This window comes from Chiloscyllium plagiosum, chromosome 16, assembly GCF_004010195.1.
Source record: "Chiloscyllium plagiosum isolate BGI_BamShark_2017 chromosome 16, ASM401019v2, whole genome shotgun sequence".
In the NCBI taxonomy this organism is placed as follows: domain Eukaryota; kingdom Metazoa; phylum Chordata; class Chondrichthyes; order Orectolobiformes; family Hemiscylliidae; genus Chiloscyllium; species Chiloscyllium plagiosum.
This window is the reverse complement of record NC_057725.1, coordinates 21,235,078-21,259,765: the sequence shown is the minus strand read 5'-3', so window position 1 is coordinate 21,259,765 and position 24,688 is coordinate 21,235,078. Positions and strand designations below refer to the sequence as shown.

Sequence of the window (24,688 nt, the reverse complement as noted above, 5' to 3'; positions counted from 1 at the left end):
TTTTAAGTATCCTGACTTGAACTAAATGTTCTCTGCAGGCTGTGTAAATGTAAATTGGCATATGCTTCTTCACAGTAAAAACCAAAGATGCTTACAGCTAAGTACTTAAAAGGAGTAGTTTCTTTACGCATGAGGCTTGTTAACATACGGAACAGGCTACCAGCTCAAGCAATGTGTGCCAACTCACTTAAAATGATCTTATTGCAAATAGCTGCATGCCTGAGGTGTGAGGGAAGTGAACACAGTCTGTGCAAGAAAAAAAAAGTAAATGATTGAAGAGCAACATTGTTAGCCATATGGTTATAAGTTCCTAAACCTATCTCTGCACTTATTATTAGGCAAGTACAAGGTTACAGAGTCATTACATTTGAAAATAGCACAAACATGTTGGATTTTGTGCCACTTTGTTTTCTTCATTGTCTGCAACAGCGTTTATTGCCTATTCAAAGTTGTCCTGGAGAAGATGGTGGTGAGCTTCCTTGAACCATTGTGATTCATTAGGGAAAGTAGACCCACAATATGATGTGGAGGGAGCTCCAGGATTTTTAACCAGTGACACTAAAGGAACAACATTATATTTCCAAGCCAGGATGGTGAATGTCTTGAAGGGAAACTTGCAGATGATGGTACTCGCATGCACTGGTCCTTCTAGACAGGAACGGCTGCGGATTTAGAAGATGGCGACTAAGGAGTCTTGGTGAATTTTTGCAATGTATTTATAGATGGTACACACTGCTGCTACTTAGCTTTTGTAGTGGAGGGGGTGAATGCTGGTGGATGTGGTGCCAATCAACCAGCCTGTTTTATCCTGGAAAGGAGGGTTCTTGTGACATAGTGATCAGAAACATAGAAATATCAAATTTTACAGTACAGAAAGAAGCTATTTGACCCATTATGACTCTACTGGCTCCCAAAAGAACTGCGAATGGCTGTGAATGAATTTGTTCGGCTTCAATGGGAAATTATGCTTGATTAGCATTGATTACTTTTCTGGACAGCTTTAATTTAAATAATTGTGTATTATATTATTAAAAATGTCAGTAAATATCAAGAGTTTCTTTTTCAGCTCATAGAATTTCATTTTATTGGCTTTTATTGGTAGAGGAATTGAGTTCCGGAGTCCTGAGGTCATGATGCAGTTGTATAAGACTCTGGTGCGGCCGCATCTGGAATATTGTGTGCAGTTTTGGTCGCTATACTATAGGAAGGATGTGGAGGCACTGGAACGGGTGCAGAGGAGGTTTACCAGGATGTTGCCTGGTATGGAAGGAAGATCGTATGAGTAAGGACTGAGACACTTGGGGCTGTTTTCATTAGAGAAAAGAAGGTTTGGGGTGACTTGATTGAGGTGTACAAGATGATTAGGGGTTTAGATAGGGTCGACAGTGAGAATCTTTTTCCACGTATGGAGTCAGCTATTACGAGGGGGCATAGCTTTAAATTAAGGGGGGGTAGATATAGGACTGAAGTTAGGGGTAGGTTCTTCACTCAGCGAGTCGTAAATTCATGGAATGCCCTGCCAGTAGCAGTGGTGGACTCTCCCTCTTGATGGGCATTTAAGCGGGCATTGGATAGGTATATGGAGGATAGTGGGTTAGTATAGGTTAGGTGGGCTTGGATCAGCGCAACATCGAGGGCCAAAGGGCCTGTACAGTGGTGGACTCTCCCTCTTTATGGGCATTTAAGCGGGCATTGGATAGGTATATGGAGGATAGTGGGTTAGTATAGGTTAGGTGGGCTTGGATCGGCGCAACATCGAGGGCCCAAAGGGCCTGTACTGCGCTGTATTCTTCTATGTTCTATGTAAAACATATGTAGATAGTAGTTAGTGACCCGGAAGGGCATGACCCTCTGCCAGTGGTAATGCTGCTGAGGGCAGCATAATCTCTGGAAATACTGGTTAAACTCACTTCTTGGAGCTAGATTTTTCCACAATATAATTAAAGTTGAAGGAAGTCAATTGGCTGATTTTAATTCATCCGCCCTGAGAGATTCTAAATTCCCATCAGTTCAGCAGCTAATTGTTAATAAAGAGATTTCAGTGTTTTCACCTCCATTGTTCTTTCTGGAAGGTTCTTCTATATGTGTATCAGTTTGAGAGAATTATTTCATGCTTTTGGTTCAAATTTCGCTTTATTAACCAATGTTGCCTGTTACTTTCTTGCATTTTCATTTTAAATAATATTTCAGAATTAACACTTGCATTCCCTTTACTAACATACACAAATTCTGCCTTTGTTAGTGATTGCATTCGAAATGTGACTTATACCCAATGTTGAAAGGAAAGAAGACTGCAAATTAATTCACAAAATGCTTTTTCCAACACAAGTATACTGATACTTAAGAATTCCTATAATGCACAAATTATATGAAGTTCAACACAGAAAGAAGTTGGTGATTTTCAAACTTTATTTCCATTAAAATACAGACTTACAGTCTAATTCATTGCTTTCAGGTGTCATATTTGCAAAAATAGTTCTATTATAGACAAAAACTAAATGTTTTGCATTTTGGTCAAGAGCAATCAATTTTCTGCTTCAGTCTTAATACATAAACATTACAGAAATATCAGGTATGCAGAAAAGTGATGGAAAGGTAAATGTAAAGCACAACAGAAAGGAAAACAGCACTAATTGCAAATGGGGTCATAGTCCAAATTTTATTCTTATAACCTGCTGAGCTAGTCATTTATAGCAAGTAACAAGAGTCAAACAATAATGAGGAATAAGGCTATACCAACATGTAACCTATGCTGAAGCATTATAGTGTTGTATGTTACTCTCAGTACTGAGCTAGTTAGGCAGATAAAAGGATAGTACAAACAAGCAAAAAGCTAACTTGCTGCATGTAGGAAATACTTTTAAAACTGGATACTAACTTTACCCAATAGAATATTCAAAATTTTCTGCCACTGACACATTTGAAGCAACATTCACCCCATAATATCCTGCTTAAAACAAATAAAAAGCAGTCGGAAAATTAGCCCCATTATCAACAACAGGATCAAAACAAGCATACAAAATACTGCAGGAACCAATACATACATTGGTGGCAGAGTGGAGAAATCTTCTTTTTGATCACGACAAAATGTTTCATTCCCCACTCAAAAGAAAAATTCTGTACATTTCAGTTGAAAGAATCATCACTGGGGATATGGTCTTTATGCATCTGGTGTGATGACTGTCAATTTTGATGTGGCCAATGTTTATGTCAAAAAGTCAGAATCACAAAGCTGTACAGTATTAATGCTGACTGTAGTATGGAAACAATGGCTCAGTGTCATTTACAGCACACACAATGAAAAGATGTGGCATGAGAACTGCACTGGTGAAGTGAGGCAGGGAGCAAGCTTTTCTGTACACACAAAAACTTACTTGGTTGCCCTTCTGAAAAAAAAATACCAAGCACGTACAAGTATCCAGGCATGCCCAGGTACACTGAAGTCATGATGTTTTTCTTTAAGGAAAACATACCGAAAAACTTAGTCAATCAGATTTGTCCTTTTTTTTGGGTGTAAAAGGAACCTTGCTGGCAACAGCCAAGCCCACAGCGCTGACTCCACCGGTCACTGCGGACACACTTCCCTTCACCAAGCCAGCACCCGCCACTGGCACAGTGGTTACTGCTGTTTTGGTCAGTTCCAGACTTTTGCTTCCAACCCAAGCCACTCCTCCAAGTGTTGCACCTACTGCTCCCTTCGTGATACTGTAAAGTCCACCAGTCACTTTCCAGATCATTCCTGGCTCTTGTATGCCAAGATCCTTTTTGGGTTCTATGGAAATGATTTAAAAATATGATTACTATAAATAAGAGCAGGCAGCATTGAAAGAACATTCATAATATATTCATTCCGAGACCTTAACCTATAAATTAAGAAAATGAAAAGTAAAGTGCAATGAAATACACTTAAGCTTATCACACAATAGCACTAGTCATAACTGTCACCTGACTTGCCCTTCCAAAAATTTCTTCCAAGTTTTAAATCAGTTACTTTAATTAATCCAGGACAATACAAGGATGACACTGAGTGCACAGATTCAAATCAAAATTTATATCCAAGACTGGCAAGAATACCCCTGATTTAAACACAGATTACGAAAAAAGTCTCATACACACAATTAAAATTATACAATAATATTACCGTTGATGACTTTTCTCATCTCAAAGAAACAACCTTTCTAACATGTAGTTGATAAATAATTACTGATGCAAATTATTAAGATCACCCATTTACAATCTTATAAAAACCTGAAAAAGGCAATTGTCTTCTATAATTCAAAGACAATGGTATAGTGCTAATGTCACTGGACAAGTAGCCTAGAATCCTGAGCTGTAATATTTCACTTTGTAAATAATTAAGACAGAGTAAAAATTAGCTATCATGTGCTTCTTCACCAACTGGCTTTCAGGAATATAACATGGTAAAAGCAGAATAACAGTGTTTCAAAAAGGAAGTGAATAACTATTGAGTTAGAAACAACTGACAGGACAATGGGAACAAGGTGACAAGTTGGACCAGCTAACAGGTCAAACAGTCTCCTTTACTAACAATCACCTTATGGCTTTCTGCAACATGCTCTTGACTGTTTTAAAATCCTTCATACATTTAAGTGTGCAGCATTTATTTTTGTCAATTATTTATCATCTATTTCAATAAATTGGATGAGATTGATTGCTAAAATTTATAGATGAAACAAAGATAGGCAGGAAAGAAAGTTAAGAGGTGGACATACAGAGTCCAAATAAAGGCAAGTTAAGTGAGTGGGCAAACAACTGGCAGATATAATACAATATGGGACCTTGTGAAAATATTAATTTCGGCAGGAAGGATAGCAAAGCAGACAGAACTTGAGGTACAGATGGATATGGATGCACTAGTACATGAATCATCCACATTCGTACGTAGGTACAAGTGATTAGCAAAACAAACAGAAGGTTTTTAATTTATTGAAAGAGGAATGGAATAAATATAAAAGTAGAGAAGTGATCTTACAGTCGTTCAAGGCCTTAGTAAGACCATATTCAGTCTGGAGTGACCTTATAGAAATATGTACAACCCTGAAGGACTTGACATGGTGGGTGCAGGAAGCACACTTACATTTTGGGACAAGGTTAGAACTGTGACTCAAGTTTTGACAGTGCAAACTCTTTTTCCCACAATGTAGTTGATTGTACAGGAGCACAGATGAATTTTGGAAAAGGCAGCATTACTCATGTCCCATAATTTCAGTAGTTAAATATGTGTTTCTGTCAATTTAGTGGTCCCAACATATCAAACTTAGTATAAAATAGCTGCCATTTCTCTTGCACCAGAAGCACTGACTTCAAACTAATGTATACAATATTGATATTTTCATGAACTTATAGCAATAATAAAACTAAATCAAACTGTTCAAAGTCCCTCAGATTATTTAGTCAGTTACAAATTCAGTATTTTCATTCAGCCGCTGTAATAGTCAACTGGCAATGACAAACACAGCTTGCTTAAATCGGAGTGATTTTTGCAATCAAAGCACTGTTCATATAATGGGCTTGTACGTGGGTAGCACCCATTATGGTTTCCACATTTCTTAAAGATCTTCAGTGATTAGTTTTTTTAAAAAATTGCAGCCAATTTGTACATGCGCAGCAATGTGATAATGGCCAGATAATCTGCTTTAGTGATGTTGGCCGAGAAATGAATATTGTCCAGATCTTGCAAGATATGGAGAACCTTCTATTGATATAATGATATAATGCCACGGACCTGGAGATATTTTATAACTTAAGAGCACAAGGTGGTTTTATGGGGAAAGACTAAGCATCTGCTCATTGCAACCAGTATCAGTAAATATAACTCTGTTGCTGCAAGGAGCAAATCTGTTCCAGTTGTACTCAAAACAGAAAGCAATAACATCAGAAATCTTTCTCCAAGTCTCAAGTTGGTAATCTTCATTCCACATACTCCCTTCGACCACAGCACAAGTGTGCCTGCATCAGATGAAATGCTACAGTGAAAGGTGACCTAGCACTATCTTCCAAGGGTAATTAGGAATGAGCATTAAATGCTGGCTTTCCTCAACCCCAAGAAATAACAAAGAAGGGTACACATAAATAATACTATGGAAATCCTAATGACAAAGGATAATAAATAAGACCTTACAAATCGGTCAAAACTGAGAGGGTGTCAGTAAACAGAGTTCAAATGATCAATTCTGAAGAATTATGTTGAATTATAATGTGAAGATTTCAAAACATTTTGAAAGCCACATGATTTGTCAACAGTCTAGACATCAATTCTTACCAAATCTAACCATAAGATTATCAATAACCATCACACTCAATGTTTTGCAGGTATTATCATTTCACAGCCATTTACTATTTTCTGCATTGCACATCTATCAGAATTCTGTCAAACTGCATATATTATCACAGTATCATACCAATTTACCACAAGTTGATCTTACAGTTGGACTTGCACTTCTGAAAAGATGCTGTTAATTACGTTATTATGACCAAATACTGATCTTATAATTCAGATTATGACATCAGTTAGCCTCTACATTCAGCGCTCATTATTAAAGGCGCTTTGATTGCACTGCTCTTCCTAGTGTATTGCTTTAACAATACTATGTCCAGAGTTAATTTTTCAAGTGCATGAAGAAAAATCTGAATTTAGAACTTCAATAGCATGCTTTCATAAAATAGACCCATTAAGGCAATAAGGAAAATTGTTACTGTAAGCTATATTTGAGAACATAATAAACTGACAGGACAATATCTTCAAATCAGAATATTAAATGTCAGTAGTAGCTAATTACAACAGTGGGCCTTCAATTTTTCCATATTAAGCTCATCGAACTGGATGCGAAATACGCTTGTGACCACCGCTTTAATCAACGTCCTATCCCCAAATGAAGGTAGTCACATTTGCAATAAAATAAACTATAAATATCTAAGTATATGGGTTAATATCTGAGTTAATGGTGTGTGCATGACACTGAAGTGTCCAAAAGTTCATGAGTAAGGGCGAAAAAAGAATAGAAATCAAGGTAATTTTTGAGGGCTGGGAAGGGTTTTAAAAGCAAGTTTCTTTAAGAAAAAGGAATTCTGAAGATAAGAGTGCTAATAGAAAAGGCAACCCAATTCTGCGGGCATTATTGAACAGTGCCATCATTTCTTCAAGTGAACCAGCCAGCTGCATTTTTTTTGAAGATGATAAAATGATTAACAAGTAAAAATACATTTTTTGGGGAACAGACAACATAAGCACACAGAGTGCAAGACTCACGACTCCTCCACCACCTCCTCCTCCCCAACTGAAAAGATTCCTTCATGACCATCACCTTTAACTGGTCTTTTCACACTGATGAAAGTAACCAAGAACATGAGAAACTTACTTTCTTTTGAACATCCCAAATAAACTCCAGTCTTGATAGTTTACTGACACTGTTGAAGCAACTAGAAGACAGTGAGGTCTGCAGAAGCTGGAGATCAGAGTTGAGAGTGTGTTGCTGGAAAAGCACAGGTCAGGCAGCATCCGAGGAGCAGGAGAATCGACGTTTCAGGCAAAAGCCCTTCATGATGAAGGGTTCCAGCCTGAAACGTCAATTCTCCTGTTCCTCGGATGCTGCCTGATCTGCTGTGCTTTTCCAGCAACACACTCTCAACTATTGAGGCAACTCTGATCAGCAGTGCAGTATTTTGCAAGTTGTGAACATTTGGTTCTATTTCCCCTCTGTTGGGGAAATGTAATAATTTACAGGTCAGTCTACAATAACACACATTTTGTTAACACGAATTCGTTATAACATGATTGACGAATTGGAGACCGTTTCTTTTAAAGTGTGTATTGGCTGCAATGTAATTACATCAACACTTTAAGCACGGTTTCTAAAGTGCCATTCTTCTATAGCCTGGGGTTGCACAACAAGGCCACCATCATATGATTGAACTACAGATGGTTCTATAGGGATTCACATTTTGCTCTCTTCATTGGAATAAACAACAAATATGACAATGAGGATGAGATAGAATTTTTCCTTACATTTCATTTGTAAAAAAGGATTGAACAACATTATGACAAAAGCTTGAAACCCCTAATGATCTTGAAGGAGGCTTGAAAGATTGTTCCACAAGCAGTACGTATTAGTTCAGGACACTGACTCAGCATTGTACAAAATTGAAAAAACGATTGCTGATGGCATATTTGGGACAATGGGAAATCTAACCTGACCATCGAGGACTGTTGTAATTATGGTAAATGGTTACAAATCTGGCTGAAAATAAATAAAATTGATGACCATAGATAGTGGAAGGTATGCAGTTTGTGTATTTTAATAGCATTTATTTTGGAACTTTGGATTTTGAACAGGTGGCATAAGGTTTCTGAGAGTCTCAAGAGATTTAATGATTAGCTTGTAATTAAGCACCAATGCATAAATTCAATTTTTGAATTTGCTTTTCAATAGAAAGCAAAGTCAATACGCTGACAGAGACCATAGCTGAGGAAATGGCTGAAAGGAAGTTGCAGATTGCATGTTTTTTTTCTAGGTCGGCAGGGGTGATCCATCAGATTTCACTGAGAACCATGGCTGCCAAAACTCCAGATTTAAATCAGAAATTCAGGTGTTACCTGCTACAGGATGGATGTTGTGGAACTTAAAAAGGGTTCAGACACTATTTATAAGAATGTTACCAGGGTTAAGGGTTTGAGTTATAGAGCGAGGGTAAATAAGCACAGCCTATTTTCCCTGGAGCATTAGAGGCTGAAGAGTGACCTCACAAAGGTTTATAAAATCATGAAGGACATGGATAGGGTAAATGGACAAAGTCTTTTCTCTGGGGTGGGAGAGTCCAAAATTGGAGGGCATAGGTTTAAGGTCAGAGGTGAAAGATTTAGAAAAAACCTCAGGGGCAACCTTTTTACACAGAGGGTTGTATGTGTGTATGCATGCAATGAGCTACCAGAGGAAGTGGTGGAGGCTGGCAAAATTACAACATTTAAAAGGCATCTGGATGGGTACTTGAATAGGAAAGGTTTAGAGGGCTATAGGCCAAATGCTGGCAAATGGGACTAGATTTATTTGGGATATCTGGTTGGCATGGACAAGTTGGACCGGTGGGTCAGCTTCCATACTGTATCTCTCTATGTCTCCACCATTGCTGAGGGGAGTCTCCAACTAATACAATGTATCTACTTCCAGCTCATATCTGTGGGCAAGTATCATATCCAGATGGTCTGCAAGAACAGAGAAATTGGTCATAGTAAAGTTCAGGTTGCTGCCAAATACTAGGTTTCCACTGTGGCAGATCTAAAGCTGTTTCAGGAGTCTGAAAAATCTTGAATGCTCACATGATCGATTTTAAAATTGAACTTGGAACAAGAAGACTAAGAGTTGTATTCATTTTGTGCTAAAAAGACAGCACATGGAAGATGAACAGAAGAAAGCTGAAAATAAAACAAGCACCACAAAATAAATGAAAGTTGGAGATAAACAAATTACTTTGATTGTTGAAACAGAGCAACAGCTGTTATGTTAACTCCAAATGTGGGTGCAAACAATCCTCCAGTCACATTGCCATTTATGAAACTAGTGCAAAACTGATGAGCTAGGCCAATAACACTGTTCCAATGTTAGGTCATTACTGAGAAAGTGGAATAAGATGAGGCTTCCTATTATTTCTTAGTAGTGGGCAGGGTGGAGGGGGATCTCCCCAGCAGGAAGGAATTGGCTACATAAATATGGTTCAACTGGTTCTGAAGGGTCACTGAACCGAGAATGTTGAGCTTGCTTTCACTCCAGAGACTGCCAGACCTGCTGAGTTCCTCCAGCAATTTTAATTTCAGATTTACAGTATCCACAGTTCTTTATTTCGTCGCTCACTTGGCCTGATTATGTATACTTTAGATCAGTACAAGAGTGTCTGTCACTAACAAAGATTACAAAATAGCACAAAGTCATCTTTCAGCAAGGAGACTAAAACCATTAAATCAGGTATCGCAATGCTGAAGACAAGGTAAAGGACAATGCACAGGTGACATTTTGCAATGCAAAGCCATTCTTTTACACGCAGTTAGAAGTAAACAACTGGACAGAATGGAAAGAACAGGGCAATTAGGGGAGTCCAAAACTAGAGGCACAGGTTTAAGGCGAGAGGGAAAAGATTTAAAAGGGACTCGAGGGGCAACTTGTATAGAAGGTGCTTCATACATGGAAAAAGCTTCCAGAGGAAGTGGTAGATGCAGTACAGTTACAATATTGAAAAAGACATTTGGACAGCTGCATGGTTAGGACAGATTTAGGGATATGGGCTAAATGCAGGAAAATGGGACTAGTTCAGTTTAGGATAGCTGGTCAACATGGATAGGTTTGATCTATTTCCTTGCTGTATCACTCTAATTAATATTGAAGTGCAGTCAATGGACCTTATGGATCAGTGAATAGATTTATCAAATCTGTTTTTCTTTATTCAAAACCATCTACAAATTAAAAATCATTTCCTTTTCACAAAGCTCTGTTGTCTCTGCTTGATCAGATTATGATTTTGTTTATTTTTATGAATCATTACATGAACTTTAGTAATGGAGCATCCAAGGAGCAGGAGAATTGACATTTCAGGCATAAGCCCTTCATCAGGGTTTATGCCCCAAATATCGTTCTTCTGCTCCTCGGATGCTGCCTGTCCAGCTGTGCTTTTCCAGCAACACACTCTTCGACTCTGGCCTCCAGCATCTGCACTGCTCATTTTCTCCTGAGTAATGGATTGCAACCATGTGTTTTGGTTGTGATTAAAGTACTGTAAAAAATGTAAGAAGCTCACTCTGTTGAACTGGTGTTGTTGATTTGATTGTCCATGAAACTGCGCACATGTGCCGCTTTACATTTTCACGTATGAGCTCTTGTTTAAAGTGGAGAGGGTGTGTAGCATAGAAGATCTGAGCATTTTGCTGCATTTCCCCTACGTTCGGGTGAGATGTAAGTAAAATTCAACAATGGCTACTTGCTCAATATAGTTACATGGTGCTGAAATCAATGCATTTGTGTCACACAATTAAAATAAGCCCTTCAATTAATTATTATTCAATGGCATAAAGAGGATTAAATCAAAGTCTGTTGATACTAAATTTGGGTAATGGAAAACCATACAAGGAATTTTACAAAGATATAAATAAACAGTGGATAGACAGGTGACAATTGTGGTTTACCAATACAAAGAAATGCAAAGCATCACATTTTGGCAGAATGTAAAGAGGAGGGATATTCCTGATGACTGGAGAGTGCAAACAAAGGGTCACAGTGCAAAGATCTGAGATGACAAGCGATTTCTTCATCCAAAGGATGGTGAGGCTGTGAACACTGCCATCCAAACATTGGCAGCCAAAACACTGAACATTTCAAGGAAGAGTAAGACGTAATTCTTAACGCTAAAGGAATCAAAGGATATGGGGAGAAAGCATGAACAGGGCATGGAGTTGGATGATCAGCCATGATCATATTGCCAGGTTAAAGTCCAACAAGTTTATTTGGAAGCACTAGCTTTCAAAATTAACCTGTTGGACTATAATTTGGTATTGTGTGAATTTTGTCCATGCCAATCCAACACTGGCTCCTCCAAATCATGATCATATTGAATAGTGGAGAAGGCTCAAAAGGGGCAAATGGCTTATGAATGTTCTTATTTTCTGTTTCCAATAGCTCCTAAGGATATATATCTAAGGATATATTTTTGATCTTGTCCTACTTCGCATTCACATTTGGCATTCAGTGGGATCAGCCAGAAGTAGAAGAGGAGTTTTCCCATAAAAATCCAGGGAAATCGTTGCTTGGGGAGTCTGTTGCCTAAAACTCCATTCAATATATGTTGACTTGATTCCTCTCCCTGGTTACAGTCTCAGGTTAAGCCAGTTTGTTGCAACCTCGGTATCTCACTTGTCCTCTCAATGAGCATCCAAACTTACTCGTGCCTTAAAGATAATTCATTTCTAGGCCCCTAACATTGCCCCCTCTTCGCCCTTTTCTCAATTCAGCCGCTGCTGAAGCCTGCACTCATGCCTCTTTCCCTCTAGGCTTAGCTATTGTCACACATTATGTTCATGATGTTTTAACATGAACCAATTTTGAATTACCAAATTTCAACTGCATCTGTCCTTTCGCTTTCAACACTCAAGGCCCCAAATACTACTACTACACGAAAAACTAACTTACATGCACTTTTTTTTCCAATTTGCAACACGGTATTTGCTGCTAACAATGTGATCTCTTCAGTGTACGGGAGACGAACTATGACTGGACAATGGCTTTGCGTACACTGTTCAGTCTGCAAGCCTGACCCTGATTTGAATGATGGCAAGCACTACCCATCATTTTAGTTTTACAGCCCCCTCCGACATTGCTGTCCTTGTTCTTCTGTACTACCCTAATGAAACTCAACAAAAGCTCATGGAATCCCATCCTGTACTCAAACATAGTATTGCTTCCAGAAAGCTATCCAGAGTTCAACAATTGGGTGCTCATAACCACTGGACACATTTTTCCAGGCAAAAGCTATTTGCAATATTTTTGAGTCTGTCCTGGCCCCATTATCATCCATTTTATGTTCTTTCCTGCCTTGACATCTCTAACTTTCTGCAATTACGATATGTTAACCTATTTCGCTCTTCACAGATTTTGCCAGACTTGCTGATGATTTCCAACACTTTCACTCTTTCAGATTTCCAACATCTACGAGTTCATTATTTGCATCACGGATAAAAATAAGTGTGAAGCAACTTTCTCAAAATAACGCCAACCTCACAAAATTATAAGTCTATTTCCTTGTGATTTGAAATGATCGTTTGGACCACTGATTTAATGGTTTGAACTTACTTTCAGTACTATATTACCTCAGGGTTTTACACTTGCTTTTCATTTAGTAGAACTTGCATTTTTAGCTGATGGCACATAATAAACCTAATTTCTCTGCGGAGGAAGCGCTGGTATGCACGAGACCAAAGCACTCCAAATATATCAAGTTAGCCTCGATCCCAACTTTTTATTTTTAAAGGCAAGTGTACGGCATTCTGTTTTGGATGCAATTTGATTGGTCAAATTACCAGGCTTGAAACGAAATCCACTTTATTCTTACCCTCTAGTTAAGATAGCAACAAAAGTGACTTGTAATAACTCTTCTATTGGAAACCTTCACAGACTGATGGATTATTTAAATACTAAATGGCAACTGCCCCAATATAGTAACATCTCATTAACACAACCTTTTCAAAGGCAAATTCAGTAAAATAGATGGTCTCACATACAATTCTTCAATCCAGGAGGAAAGAACGTCAGAAAAAAAAATTCTGAGAGAGAACGAACTCAAGTATTTTTTACTGCAGCAGGGAGAGATGTATAGCAACTTTTAAACCCCAACAGAAATTGAAAGTGAAACTGAAATCCTGGTTCTGTGGGAGCTTGCTCCCCACCTTTTCATGCTATTTCTAAACCCCCTCCTGCTGCTTCTATTGTTTTAACTTTAAAAAAAACCCAAGGCCTAACAAGCTGTTTACTTTATTGGCTTGGAAGAGACCACTCGGGATCTCTGTACTGAGCTCTCCATTAAAAAATGGACAAAATGCACCTCTTAAAGCCATGGTATTGCTACAGTGGGTCAACCAGCTCCAACACTGCACAATTCATTTATTTTCCTTTTGCTATTTAATTACCTTTTCCAAGCTTGCAAAAAAACACAGGTACAAAGTGAAAATGGATGAAAAACACAAATACTGCTCCTGTTTTCCTGCTTGAAATTGTTAAAATGTGAAGCACACTGAGTAATCGTAAGTAGAAATGACTTGTTGCTGGCTATGCTCCATAGTACATCTCTATTTTGCAATTGTGCTTCCCATAGTAAAATGCAAAGAAATCACTAACACAGAAATTCAGACGGCAATTAAAGTTAACTCCTTTTTCGAATGTTTGTACAAAATTCACCCAATCTTTGTTTGGTGAAAACACAGTCATGGAGAAATCTTTCAACTTTAATGTGCTAGCACTTCAATTGCTCTTTGCAGGTCAATTTGATAGAAAATGTTAACTTCAAAGCTATTTTATCCCCCTCTGAATGCAGTGACCCTAGTCAAGATGCACAATGGGATTACAAAATTTATCCTCACCATGGAAATTGAGATTGATTTCTTTAAAAGAATGGAATCAATCTTTCTCAGTCACCTGCTGAAGGGCCAACTATCTCAACAGTGTCCAAGGTTTTTACATACCAGTATCACTTCTGTTCTTGAGAAAGTTTATTACATCATTTCTGTCAGCCAGAATAAAGTGTACTTTTCACACCATTGCAGGCAGCCCCAGCAAAATGCAGGTCAATCAGGGCCAACTGAAAAATCTTCCTGTGATTGTATTCAGTTAGATTTGGAGACGATCTTCTTTCCAAAAAGATAAAAATAGGGAGAAGGGACATGATGGATGGATAACAGTTAGTACAGGTATTTCTCATGCTAGCCTTGTTAACACAATAATTTGGAAGTTAATTCATTAGGAGGCTGAGAATGAGGAGTTTGTTGCTTAATTTAAGTTACAATTAAGTAGCTCATGATAGCCAACAGCAGTGTGTGGATAATATTTACACAAGCTGGCAAGTAGGAGATAAAATTCACAGCATAAAAATACTGGCCAATTTCCACCTGAAGGGGATAAGAAAATGCAGCCATCTCCCACTTCTTCAATGACATTGTGGCTGCTGAGAAATGGCTGAAATCTTTGTGACAGTTTCTTTGAAAGCTATATTACGTTAAAGAATATTACCTTTCTCTTACATGGACTAACTTCATAATCTAAATGATGTTTGTCCATCACGGGAAGATAGACTAAAAGTACATCTCTCCCTTTAATGGATAATAAAATTAGAATCTTTTATGATGTTTACAGTTCAATATCCTGCAAAAACTTATCTTGCGGACTTATTTCCAACAATTGCTTGCTGGGTAGGGGACCTGCCAGACATGACATCTGATCTTAGTGGCAGTACTTAAGGGTACAAATCCTCCATAACATCTTCCTAGCCAAATATTAAGATTGAGGGTATTTGACTTTAAATACAGGCACGGGATATTTGCATGTAAAATGCAAATGCAGCTATGCAACAATGAGAACATCGAACAATACAGTGCAGAACAGGCCCTTCGGCCCTCAATGTTGCACCGACCTGTGAACTATTCTCAGCTCGTCCCCCAACACTATCCCAAAATCATCCATATGCTTATCTAAGGATTGTTTAAATCTCCCTAATGTGGCTGAGTTGACTACATTAGCAGGTAGTGCATTCCACACCCTTACCACTCTCTGCGTAAAGAACCTGCCTCTGACATCTGTCTTAAATCTATCACCCCTCAATTTGTAGTTATGCCCCCTTGTACACGCTGAAGTAATCATCCTAGGAAAAAGATTTTCACTGTATACTCTATCCAATCCTTTGATCATCTTGTATGTCTCTATCAAATCCCATCTTCGCCTTCTTCTTGCCAATGAGAACAGGTTCAAGTATCTCGGCCTTTCCTCATAAGACCTTCCCTCCAGACCAGACAACATCCTGGTAAATCTCCTCTGCACTTTTTCCACTGCTTCCACATCCTTCCCGAAATATGGGGACCAGAACTGTACACAATATTCCAAGTGTGGCCGCACTAGCATCTGTCTTAAATCTATCACCCCTCAATTTGTAGTTATGCCCCCTTGTACACGCTGAAGTAATCATCCTAGGAAAAAGATTTTCACTGTATACTCTATCCAATCCTTTGATCATCTTGTATGTCTCTATCAAATCCCATCTTCGCCTTCTTCTTGCCAATGAGAACAGGTTCAAGTATCTCGGCCTTTCCTCATAAGGATCTATGTACATGGACTCCAAGGTCCCTCTGCACATCGACACTACCGTGAATTTTTCCATTGACACGATACTCTGCGCCTTCCTGTTATTTTTCCCAAAGCGCATCACCTCACATTTAGCTGCATTGAACTCCATTTGCCACCTCTCAGCCCAATTCTGCAGTTTATCCAAGTCCCCCTACAACCTGTAGCACTATTCCACACTGTCCACTACTCCACCGACTTTAGTGCTGTCTGCAAATTTAATAATCCATCCACCTATGCCTGGTCTGAGTCATTTATAAAAATGCCAACAGCAGTGGTCCCAAAACAGATCCTTGTGGCACACCACTAGTAACCGGACTCCAGGCTGAATATTTTCCATCAACCACTTCTTTCAGAAAGCCAGTTTCTAATCCAAATTGCTAACGCACCCTCAATTCCATACCTCTTCATTTTCTCCAACAGCCTACCATGTGGAACCTTATCAAAGGCTTTACTGAAGTCCATGTACACCACGTCAACTGCCCTACCCTCATCTACATGCTTGGTCACCTTCTCAAAAAACTCAATGAGGCTTGTGAGACATGGCCTGCCCTTGGCGAAACCATGTTGACTATCTGAAATCAAATTGTTGTTTGCTAGATGATTATAAATCTTATCGCTTATAATCCTTTCCAAAACCTTTCCTACAACAGAAGTAAGGCTCACCGGTCTATAATTATAAGACAAAGATCAATTTGTACATGTAATATTGAAAGGCTCACCAGTGTATAATGCACAATGATGGTTAAGTGCTACTTATTTTTTGAAAACACTGCTGGACACCCCCACCTCCCTCTCATTCATCTCTCCACTCTGCAGGCACCCTGCCTCTATTCCTGATGAAGGGCTTTTGCCAGAAACGTCAATTTTCCTGCTCCTCGGATGCTGCATGACCTGCTGTGCTTTTCCAGCGCCACTCTAATCTAGACTCTGGCTTCCAGCATCTGCAGTCCTTGTTTTTACCTAGTTGACATAGTGAGGAAAGGCTTTGAACTTGGCTGTGTACTAATACTCCATCTGCACCCAGCCTATTGAACCTCTCCCTGTACCTCAAATCCTCCAACCCTGGCAACATCCTTGTAAATCTTTTCTGAACCCTTTCAAGTTTCAGAAAATATTTACAAGGATGTTGCCAAGGTTGGAGGATTTGAGCTATAGGGAGAGGCTGAACAGGCTGGGGCTGTTTTCCCTGGAGCGTCCGAGGCTGAGGGGTGGGTGACCTTTTGGAGGTTTACAAAACTATGAGGGGCATGGATAGGATAAATAGGCAAAGTATTTTCCCTGGGGTCAGGGAGTCCAGAACTAGACGGCAAGGGTTTAGGGTGAGAGAGGAAAGATATAAAAGAGACCTAAGGGGCAATGTTTTCACGCAGAGGGTGGTACGTGTATGGAATGAGCTGCCAGCTGAAGTGGTGGAAGTTGGTACAATTGCAACATTTAAGAGGCATTTGGATGGGTATATGAATAGGAAGGGTTTGGAAGTATATGGGCCGGCTGCTGGCAGGTGAGACTAGATTGGATTGGGATACCTGGTCAGCATGGATGGGTTGGACCAAAGGGTCTGTTTCCATGCTGTACATCTCTACGATTCTATGACTCTATGCAAGAAGAAACAACAGCATTGAAAGGGACAATAAATGCCTTTATACCATAATTCAAAATCATCTCCATAATAATTGGAGATTTCAAAAGGAAGCTCTACAATAGTTAAAAATAGACAATTATTTTGCGTTATCCTAATTTCACTGTTGTCATATGATTGCAAGACACCATAAATGATAAAATGTTGGGATATTTTATCTGCTACCAAATTATCCTGGCCCCTGTCCAAACCTATGTGCACCTTTTCAGATTTCCAATATCAAAAATATTCTATTAAAAATATCAATCCGCTTTTACCTAAATATTGTTCCTTCCCCGACACAAACTGTCACACATGATAAAGAGGATAAACAATTTGTGAAGTCTACTGATTGGTAGAAGATTTGTGCAATTTTTTTGACAGTCCATTTTGTTGAAGATGTGGAAGCAGAAGGAAGGAGCGGCTCAGCCCATGTTCAAGTTGGTGAATGGTCTCAGCATATTTCTAATGTTGCCATATTTCAGATATTAGAGAAATGGGGCAATGTGTTCATGTTATCCCATCTTAGCTGTTAAACCTACCTAGAAATTGAACTTCAAAAATTTAGAGTTTTGTAGTTTTGGCCTTTTGAGGATTAATCCCCACTTTGTCAAATATAATGCATATAGACAGTTCTCATAGGAAGTGTGTATCAGCAGCACAATGTTGCTGTAATATCACTGAAGAGTTGCAGAACAGTATTTGAGGATGCTTACCTCTTTGCAATAGCGCAATTCCAGCAGCGATCGTTTCACATGCTTCTTTCTGCACAGGAGCTGATATCTGCACTGAAGTCTCTGTGTCATCCTGTGCATGTGCCGATGTCAGCTGCTATCAGAGCAGGAGTGGGGTACAGTACGAGACATGGATGGCAACTATCAGAGGAGCTCCCAAAAATCAAAGAGCATTGTATTGCCCTTGCAAAACAGGTTGGCTTTGAAGTGCAAAGTAAGGATATTAAAAAACTGCGTGAGCCCCACTGTGAAAACCTCTCTACAGCTGATCTACAACAGTTTGTCACTGAGGGGGAAGTGGAAGCTGGAGATGAAAAAAGTGAAGTCCAGGAGGAAGCACCACAAGAGCTTTTCACTTCTCTTTTGTCTTCTATTCTCAGGGAAATTGAGAGGCAGTTGCAGCTCTTAAGAGGACAATAGTTACAATGCAGAACACAGCAAGATAGCAATTCATTCAATAAGATATTATCTGGCATCCTATGAACAGATTCTTCAAGGCAGAAGAAAAAAGACAAAGCAAAAACTAGATGTCTTTTTTAAAATCAATCCCAAGAAGCAGTCAGAAGACAATCAACCACAGCCATCCACTTCTGCAACTACAACTGCATCTGAAGGTTGTAATGATGATGACTGTTCCTGCATTAACAATAATTTTTCAACATAAATGTGTTAAATTTACTTTTGTTTATATATGATTTAAACCTTCATTCAGGCTGTGCTATAATTTGCATTAGCTTTTTGGGAGATTTTTGAGTGATTGTGACTGATATTTTTTGGTCTGCCACAACCCCACTTTTCCCATAGACCCCATCATTTCTATGAAGCGATTTTCTATTAAGCCACGTTTCGCTGGAACGCAACTATGGCATTATAGGAGAATTACCTGTATGTAGCTCAACCAATATTAGGAATGAAAATCCAGGATGTCCCAAAGTAACCACCTGAGCTGATGATTTCAGTTTGATCTTGAAAGTATCACAGAATTTAAGTAGAAATTATTGGGAGATGCAGCTGTTAGGCACTTAAGTCTCCACAACATTTGGGCTTGATACATACCAGAACTTAGAAAATTCAAAAACATTCGACCAAGAACTAATTTAACAGTTCAAGACATTTTACTGTTTAATGTCTTCTGATTTAAAGATTGAAATACATTATGTGGACCACTTTCTAATGCAGAGCATACTGAGTATTGTAAATACCTGTACATTGTGTTGCCAGTCCTGTAGTACCAAACATGCAAGGACCTCAGACAAAAAGCCTCATCATTCCACTTATGCAATCAACATTCCAAAGTTCCCATTTCTCAACTGCATATAAACTATTATCTCTATTTAATATCTGATATTGCAATTTACTTAAAGCAGTAATAAATCTTCCTTACAGGGTTAAACAGACAAAGATGCAGAAGTCATGTTTTATGTAATGCTTGGTACATTAAATAGACAAGTCAACCACTTTTTCATTATTTAACTCTTAAATAATCCACATTACAGATGTTACATGCCACTTGGCAGTATGCTGCTGATCTGGTTACCACATATTAAAGAAAATTAGCTCAGAGGGATTTGAGGAGCGAAGTAATTTTTAAAACTTGAAGATATCTCTTGTAGGAAAATACAGAAAATGTGAAATTAATTGTGCATATTATGTAACCATTATGAAGATTTTTGAGTGGAAGCAATAGGAGCTGAAATTTTTCTCTACATGTGTTTTCTCCTTTCCTCATTAGCAAACATTTGAGTGGATTTTCATTGCCAAGCTAGGATGCTTTGGGCATAATCTGACAAAGGATCAGTTTGGCTATCTCGATCTGGGGGGTGTATGCAAACAGTCATAAAATGTGGCACTTGCATGACTCATGCAGATTTAGAGAAGTCTGTCAGTTTGAATGATGACTGCTCATCTTTCACTGCAGCTGAGTAACTCAAAAGTCCTTTTATTCTCACTGTTCTAAGGCAGTGCTGCTTATTAATGAGCTTTGACTGATATTTCTTGAAACGAAGAGTTGGTGTCAACTGCTCTTAGAACCAACAGCATAACTACAATGTTTCTAAATTTTCCCTAAAACAGCAGCAAAGAAAATTCGGACCTTCACTGCACTTAGGTTTTAATGCACCAATTGTATTCAAGTTTTTTTTTTGCCACACCTGCAAATGTATTAAAGATTCAAAATAATTTTTTTATGTGGAGATAAATACCTGTAATGAATCTAATTATTGTCATTGACCTTTTCATTATTCCTGCCTGATTGGATGTTGCATTTATGATGAGAAAGCTCCTGGAGGGCATGGAGTTTTAATTAATCAGATCTGTTTTGTAAATTTCTCTATCACCTTTTGTCCTTCAGAATAACTGTCTTTACAACTAACATCTTTAAACTATTGACAAGAGAAGTATGGAGCATTTCATCACAAACTGGTGTTCATTCATTAAGGTCATGAGACCTCCAAAGGCATATTAGGTGAATTGTATATAAAGGAAAAAAAGATGCAACCCACAGTGAGAAATTATTCAGACTGAGTGTACTGGAAGTTAGGTACATGTATCAAACCACAGTGCATTCAGTATACAGGCTGTTCTGCTATAACTCAGTAGTTGTGTTCTCGTGTAATGGAAAATTGCGCAATAGAAATAACAGACATTCAGAAAGTTCATGTTAGAAATCGTTGTTAACTTATGGGTAAGACTTGTATGCCAAGTGTTCTCACCATGCTCTTTCAGCAGTTCCTAAGGCACTGGCTCATTGGCTTTGCCAGTTTTTAAGCAATCTGTGCTGCCCACTGTTTCATCCTTTTCCCCATCAATACACAGTATCCATTGCAAAATTTCGATGTGGTGGAGAAAAAAAGACGTCTGTTCAATTTATATTCATGAGCTTGCATTATTTGAAATAGAAAGCCAACAAATGTGCATAATACTGCTAAACATGGAAGAAGACAGCTTTTTGAAACAACATACTCTGGAGCCTTCCTTCTTGTGAAACAAGCAAAAATGAGAAATAGGTTTGAGACAGAACATTGAATATAGGAGTTGGGAGCTGTATTCAATATTGGTTAGGCCACTTTTAGAATATTGTGTGCAATTCTGGTTTCCCTCCCATAGAAAAGGTTGCTGTGAAACTTGAAAGGGTTCAGAAAAGATTTACAAGGATGTTGTCAGGATTAAGAATTTCAGCTATAGGGAGAGGCTGAATAGGCTGGGCTGTTTTCCCTGGAGTGTTGGAGGTTGAGAGATGATCTTACAGAAGTTGATAAAATCATGAGGGGCATGGACAGGGTAAATAGACAAGATCTTTCCCCTGGGGTGATGGGAGTCCAGAACTAGAGGGCAGAGGTTTAGGGTGGGGGGTGGGGGGGAGATTTAAAAGGAATTTAAGGGACCACTTTTTCACGCAGAGGATTAGATTAGATTACTTAGTGTGGAAACAGGATGGTTCATGTATGGAATGAGCTGCCAGAGGAACAAGTGCTGGCAAATGGGACTAGATTAATTGAGAATATCTGGCCAGCATGGATGAGTTGGACCAAAGGGTCTGTTTCCATGCTGTACATCTTTGACTCTTCGCTCAAGAAAGAAGATTCCACTGCAATTGGTTGCATATAATTAACAAAAGATTATTAAGCGATATTCAAACAATCGGTTGGAAAATGTTATGTCCACAGCTCTTAAAATTGATGGGCCATGCCATAATACAAACATACTCACTTTGAAAATTGTACAGTATTCATCCTCGCACTCATGAAGATGATAAGACCTCAAAAGGCATATTAGGTGCATTGCATATAAAGGAAAAAAGGTGCAACCCACAGTGAGAAATTATTCACATTCAGTGTACTGGAAGTTACCATAGTGCATTCGGCATGCAGGCTGTTCTGTTTTAACACAGTAGTGTTCTCGTGTTATTAAAAAAATCCCACAATAGAAATAACGTTGAGAAAACGGGGTTGAGGTGAACCACCAAAAATAATCAGTAAAAATCTTAACAAAAATCGTAGCTAGCCTAACACAAACTACAACACAGTCTAAGTAAATGTTAAAATCATATTTTAATGAAATAATACAGTAAGTTTAACACCAAAGGTTTCTGTGTTTGCTAAGTTATAGTACTGTATTAACACTGGAGCTGAGGGTCATCATAAGCATCATGACTTTCGGGTGCAGGGTTACGATGAAAGAAAATATTTAGTCCAGACGTGGATAGCCGTGGTTCATTGTCCTCAGACTGTTTCTTTGGGGTTGGCATAAAAAAGGCATCTAGTTTTGCTGGTTTGCCAACTTTCTTCTTTGAAGAAGCTGTTCATAGGCTGCTAGATAAGACTTTATGCCACAAACTGTTTTTTTGCTGTGTTCTGCATTGCAGTCATTGTCTAACAGTTGTGACTGCTTCTCAAAGGATAGAAGACAAGAGAGACGTGGAAAATTCTTGTGGTGCTAAATCTTAGACTACTTCATCTTCATCTCAAACTTCAAGTTCCCCTGTAGCAACAAGTTGTTGTAGAACAGTCTCCACTCATGTAAATCCAACTTGCTCTGCAAGAGCGACACAAAGTTCTTGATTGCTGGGAGCTCCTGACGGTTCAATGCCTTTAAAATCAAGAAAGTCTGGGACAAGTTTCACTAAACAGCATGCAAGCAGTCCTTACTGACAGGCCTCCAGGTCTCCACAATGATGTCAATAGCATTCTTAATGTTAAAGCTCTTCCAAAATTGAAGAACACTGTCCTCATCGCCCTCAGTAGCTGCAATCAGATTCCTGAATTTGCGCTTTAAGCATTAAGCTTTAGAAGCTGCTATTAGCCCTAAGACCAGAGTGCAAAGAAAAGAGACAGAAGTAGCACCTTGATGTTTTCACAAAGCTCACCAATGGTGGGAGGATGGATTGGTACATTGTCCAGACTGAGGAGAATCTCGAAATCCAAATCTTTTCTCCTGCAGTAATTTCTAAAAACATCCTCAAAAAAAAAGAAAAATCAACAATAAGGTCAGAAATAACTTGCCCTGTCATCCAACTTCTTTTGCTTGACCTGTAGTAAACACCTAGAGTGGACTTAAGTTAACCAGGGATGGAATCGCATAATAGCCAATGGGAGTTCACATTTTAAAAATGATTGGTGAATTGGGGAAACAATCACGTTATAGCCAAATCATGTTGCCAAAATGAGTGTTATAGGAGAACGATCGGTATTACAAAATCCAAGGGAACGTTCACTGTTAACAATGAGCTTTTTCAAAAAAGCTCAAGCAGTGAGGGTGGCACGGTAGTTCAGTGGTTAGCACTGCAGCCTCACAGCGCCAGGGAACCGGGTTCGATTCCCACCTTGGGTAACTGTCTTTGTGGAGTTTGCACATTCTCCCCATGTTTGTGTGGTTTCCTCTGGGTGCTTCGTTTCCTCCCATAATCCAAAGATGCATTGGTCAGGTGAATTGGCCATGCTAAATTGCCCATGGTGTTAGGTACATTAGTCAGGGGTAAATGTAGGGGAATGGGTCTGGTTGGGTAACTCTTCTGAGGGTTGGCGTGGACTTATTGGGCCGAAGGGTCTGTTTCCATATTGTAGGGAATCTAATCCAATCTATGTTCTCAATACTGGGTACCACACTGGTATTTGATTTATTGTCACTGTATCTCTGTATGAATGACGAAGTGTTTTTTTGCATTCTGTACAGACAGATCGTATCATACAAAGTGTTTCAGGGTAGCAGAAGAGTGCAGAATACAGTGTTATTGCTGTAGATAAGGTGCAGAGAGAGATCTACATTAACATTAGAAAGGTTACAGAGAAGATCTACTCCAGTGGTCCCTGGAGTTGAGTGTTTACAATTCTTCATAGACCACAGAAAAACAAAGGAAACACTAGAAATAGGAAGAATAGGCATTTGACCTATGAAGTCCGCTCCTCCTTTGTGGGTTAAATAAGGCAGGTATAAGTAAAGGCGACTGACTAGATTTCTTATGGAGAGATGTTCTAGATGGCGAAAATATAGACAATAGATGCAGGAGTGGGCCATTCTGCCCTTCGAGCATGCATCACCATTCAATAAGATCATGGCTGACATCCTTAATCAGTATCCTGTTCCTGCCTTATCTCCATAACCCTTGATTCCACTATCCTTGAGCGCTCTATCCAACTCTTTCTTAAATGAATCCAAATATAGACAATAGATGCAGGAGTAGGCCATTCTGCCCTTCGAGCCTGCACCACCATTCAATAAGATCATGGCTGATCACCCTTAATCAGTATCCTGTTCCTGCCTTATCTCCATAACTCTTGATTCCACTATCCTTGAGCGCTCTATCCAACTCTTTCTTAAATGAATCCAGAGACTGGGCCTCCAGTCCCCGCTGGGGCAGAGCATTCCACACAGCCACCACTCTCTGGGTGAAGAAGTTTCTCCTCATCTCTGTCCGAAATGGTCTACCCCGTATTTTTAAGCTGTGTCCTCTGGTT

General features: G+C 39.0%; 1 protein-coding gene across 1 annotated transcript in view; it reads right to left on the bottom strand.

Moving 5' to 3' along the window:
* Positions 1–2,395: 2,395 nt before the first annotated feature.
* The window catches only part of LOC122557680 (transmembrane protein 263-like), a 174,675-nt gene continuing 152,382 nt past the window's right edge, over positions 2,396–24,688 (bottom strand). Inside the window, exon 3 of the mRNA XM_043705515.1 lies at positions 2,396–3,772. Coding sequence (XP_043561450.1) covers positions 3,486–3,772 — 287 coding nt within the window. The 3' untranslated portion in view covers positions 2,396–3,485. The remainder of the gene's footprint in view (positions 3,773–24,688) is intronic.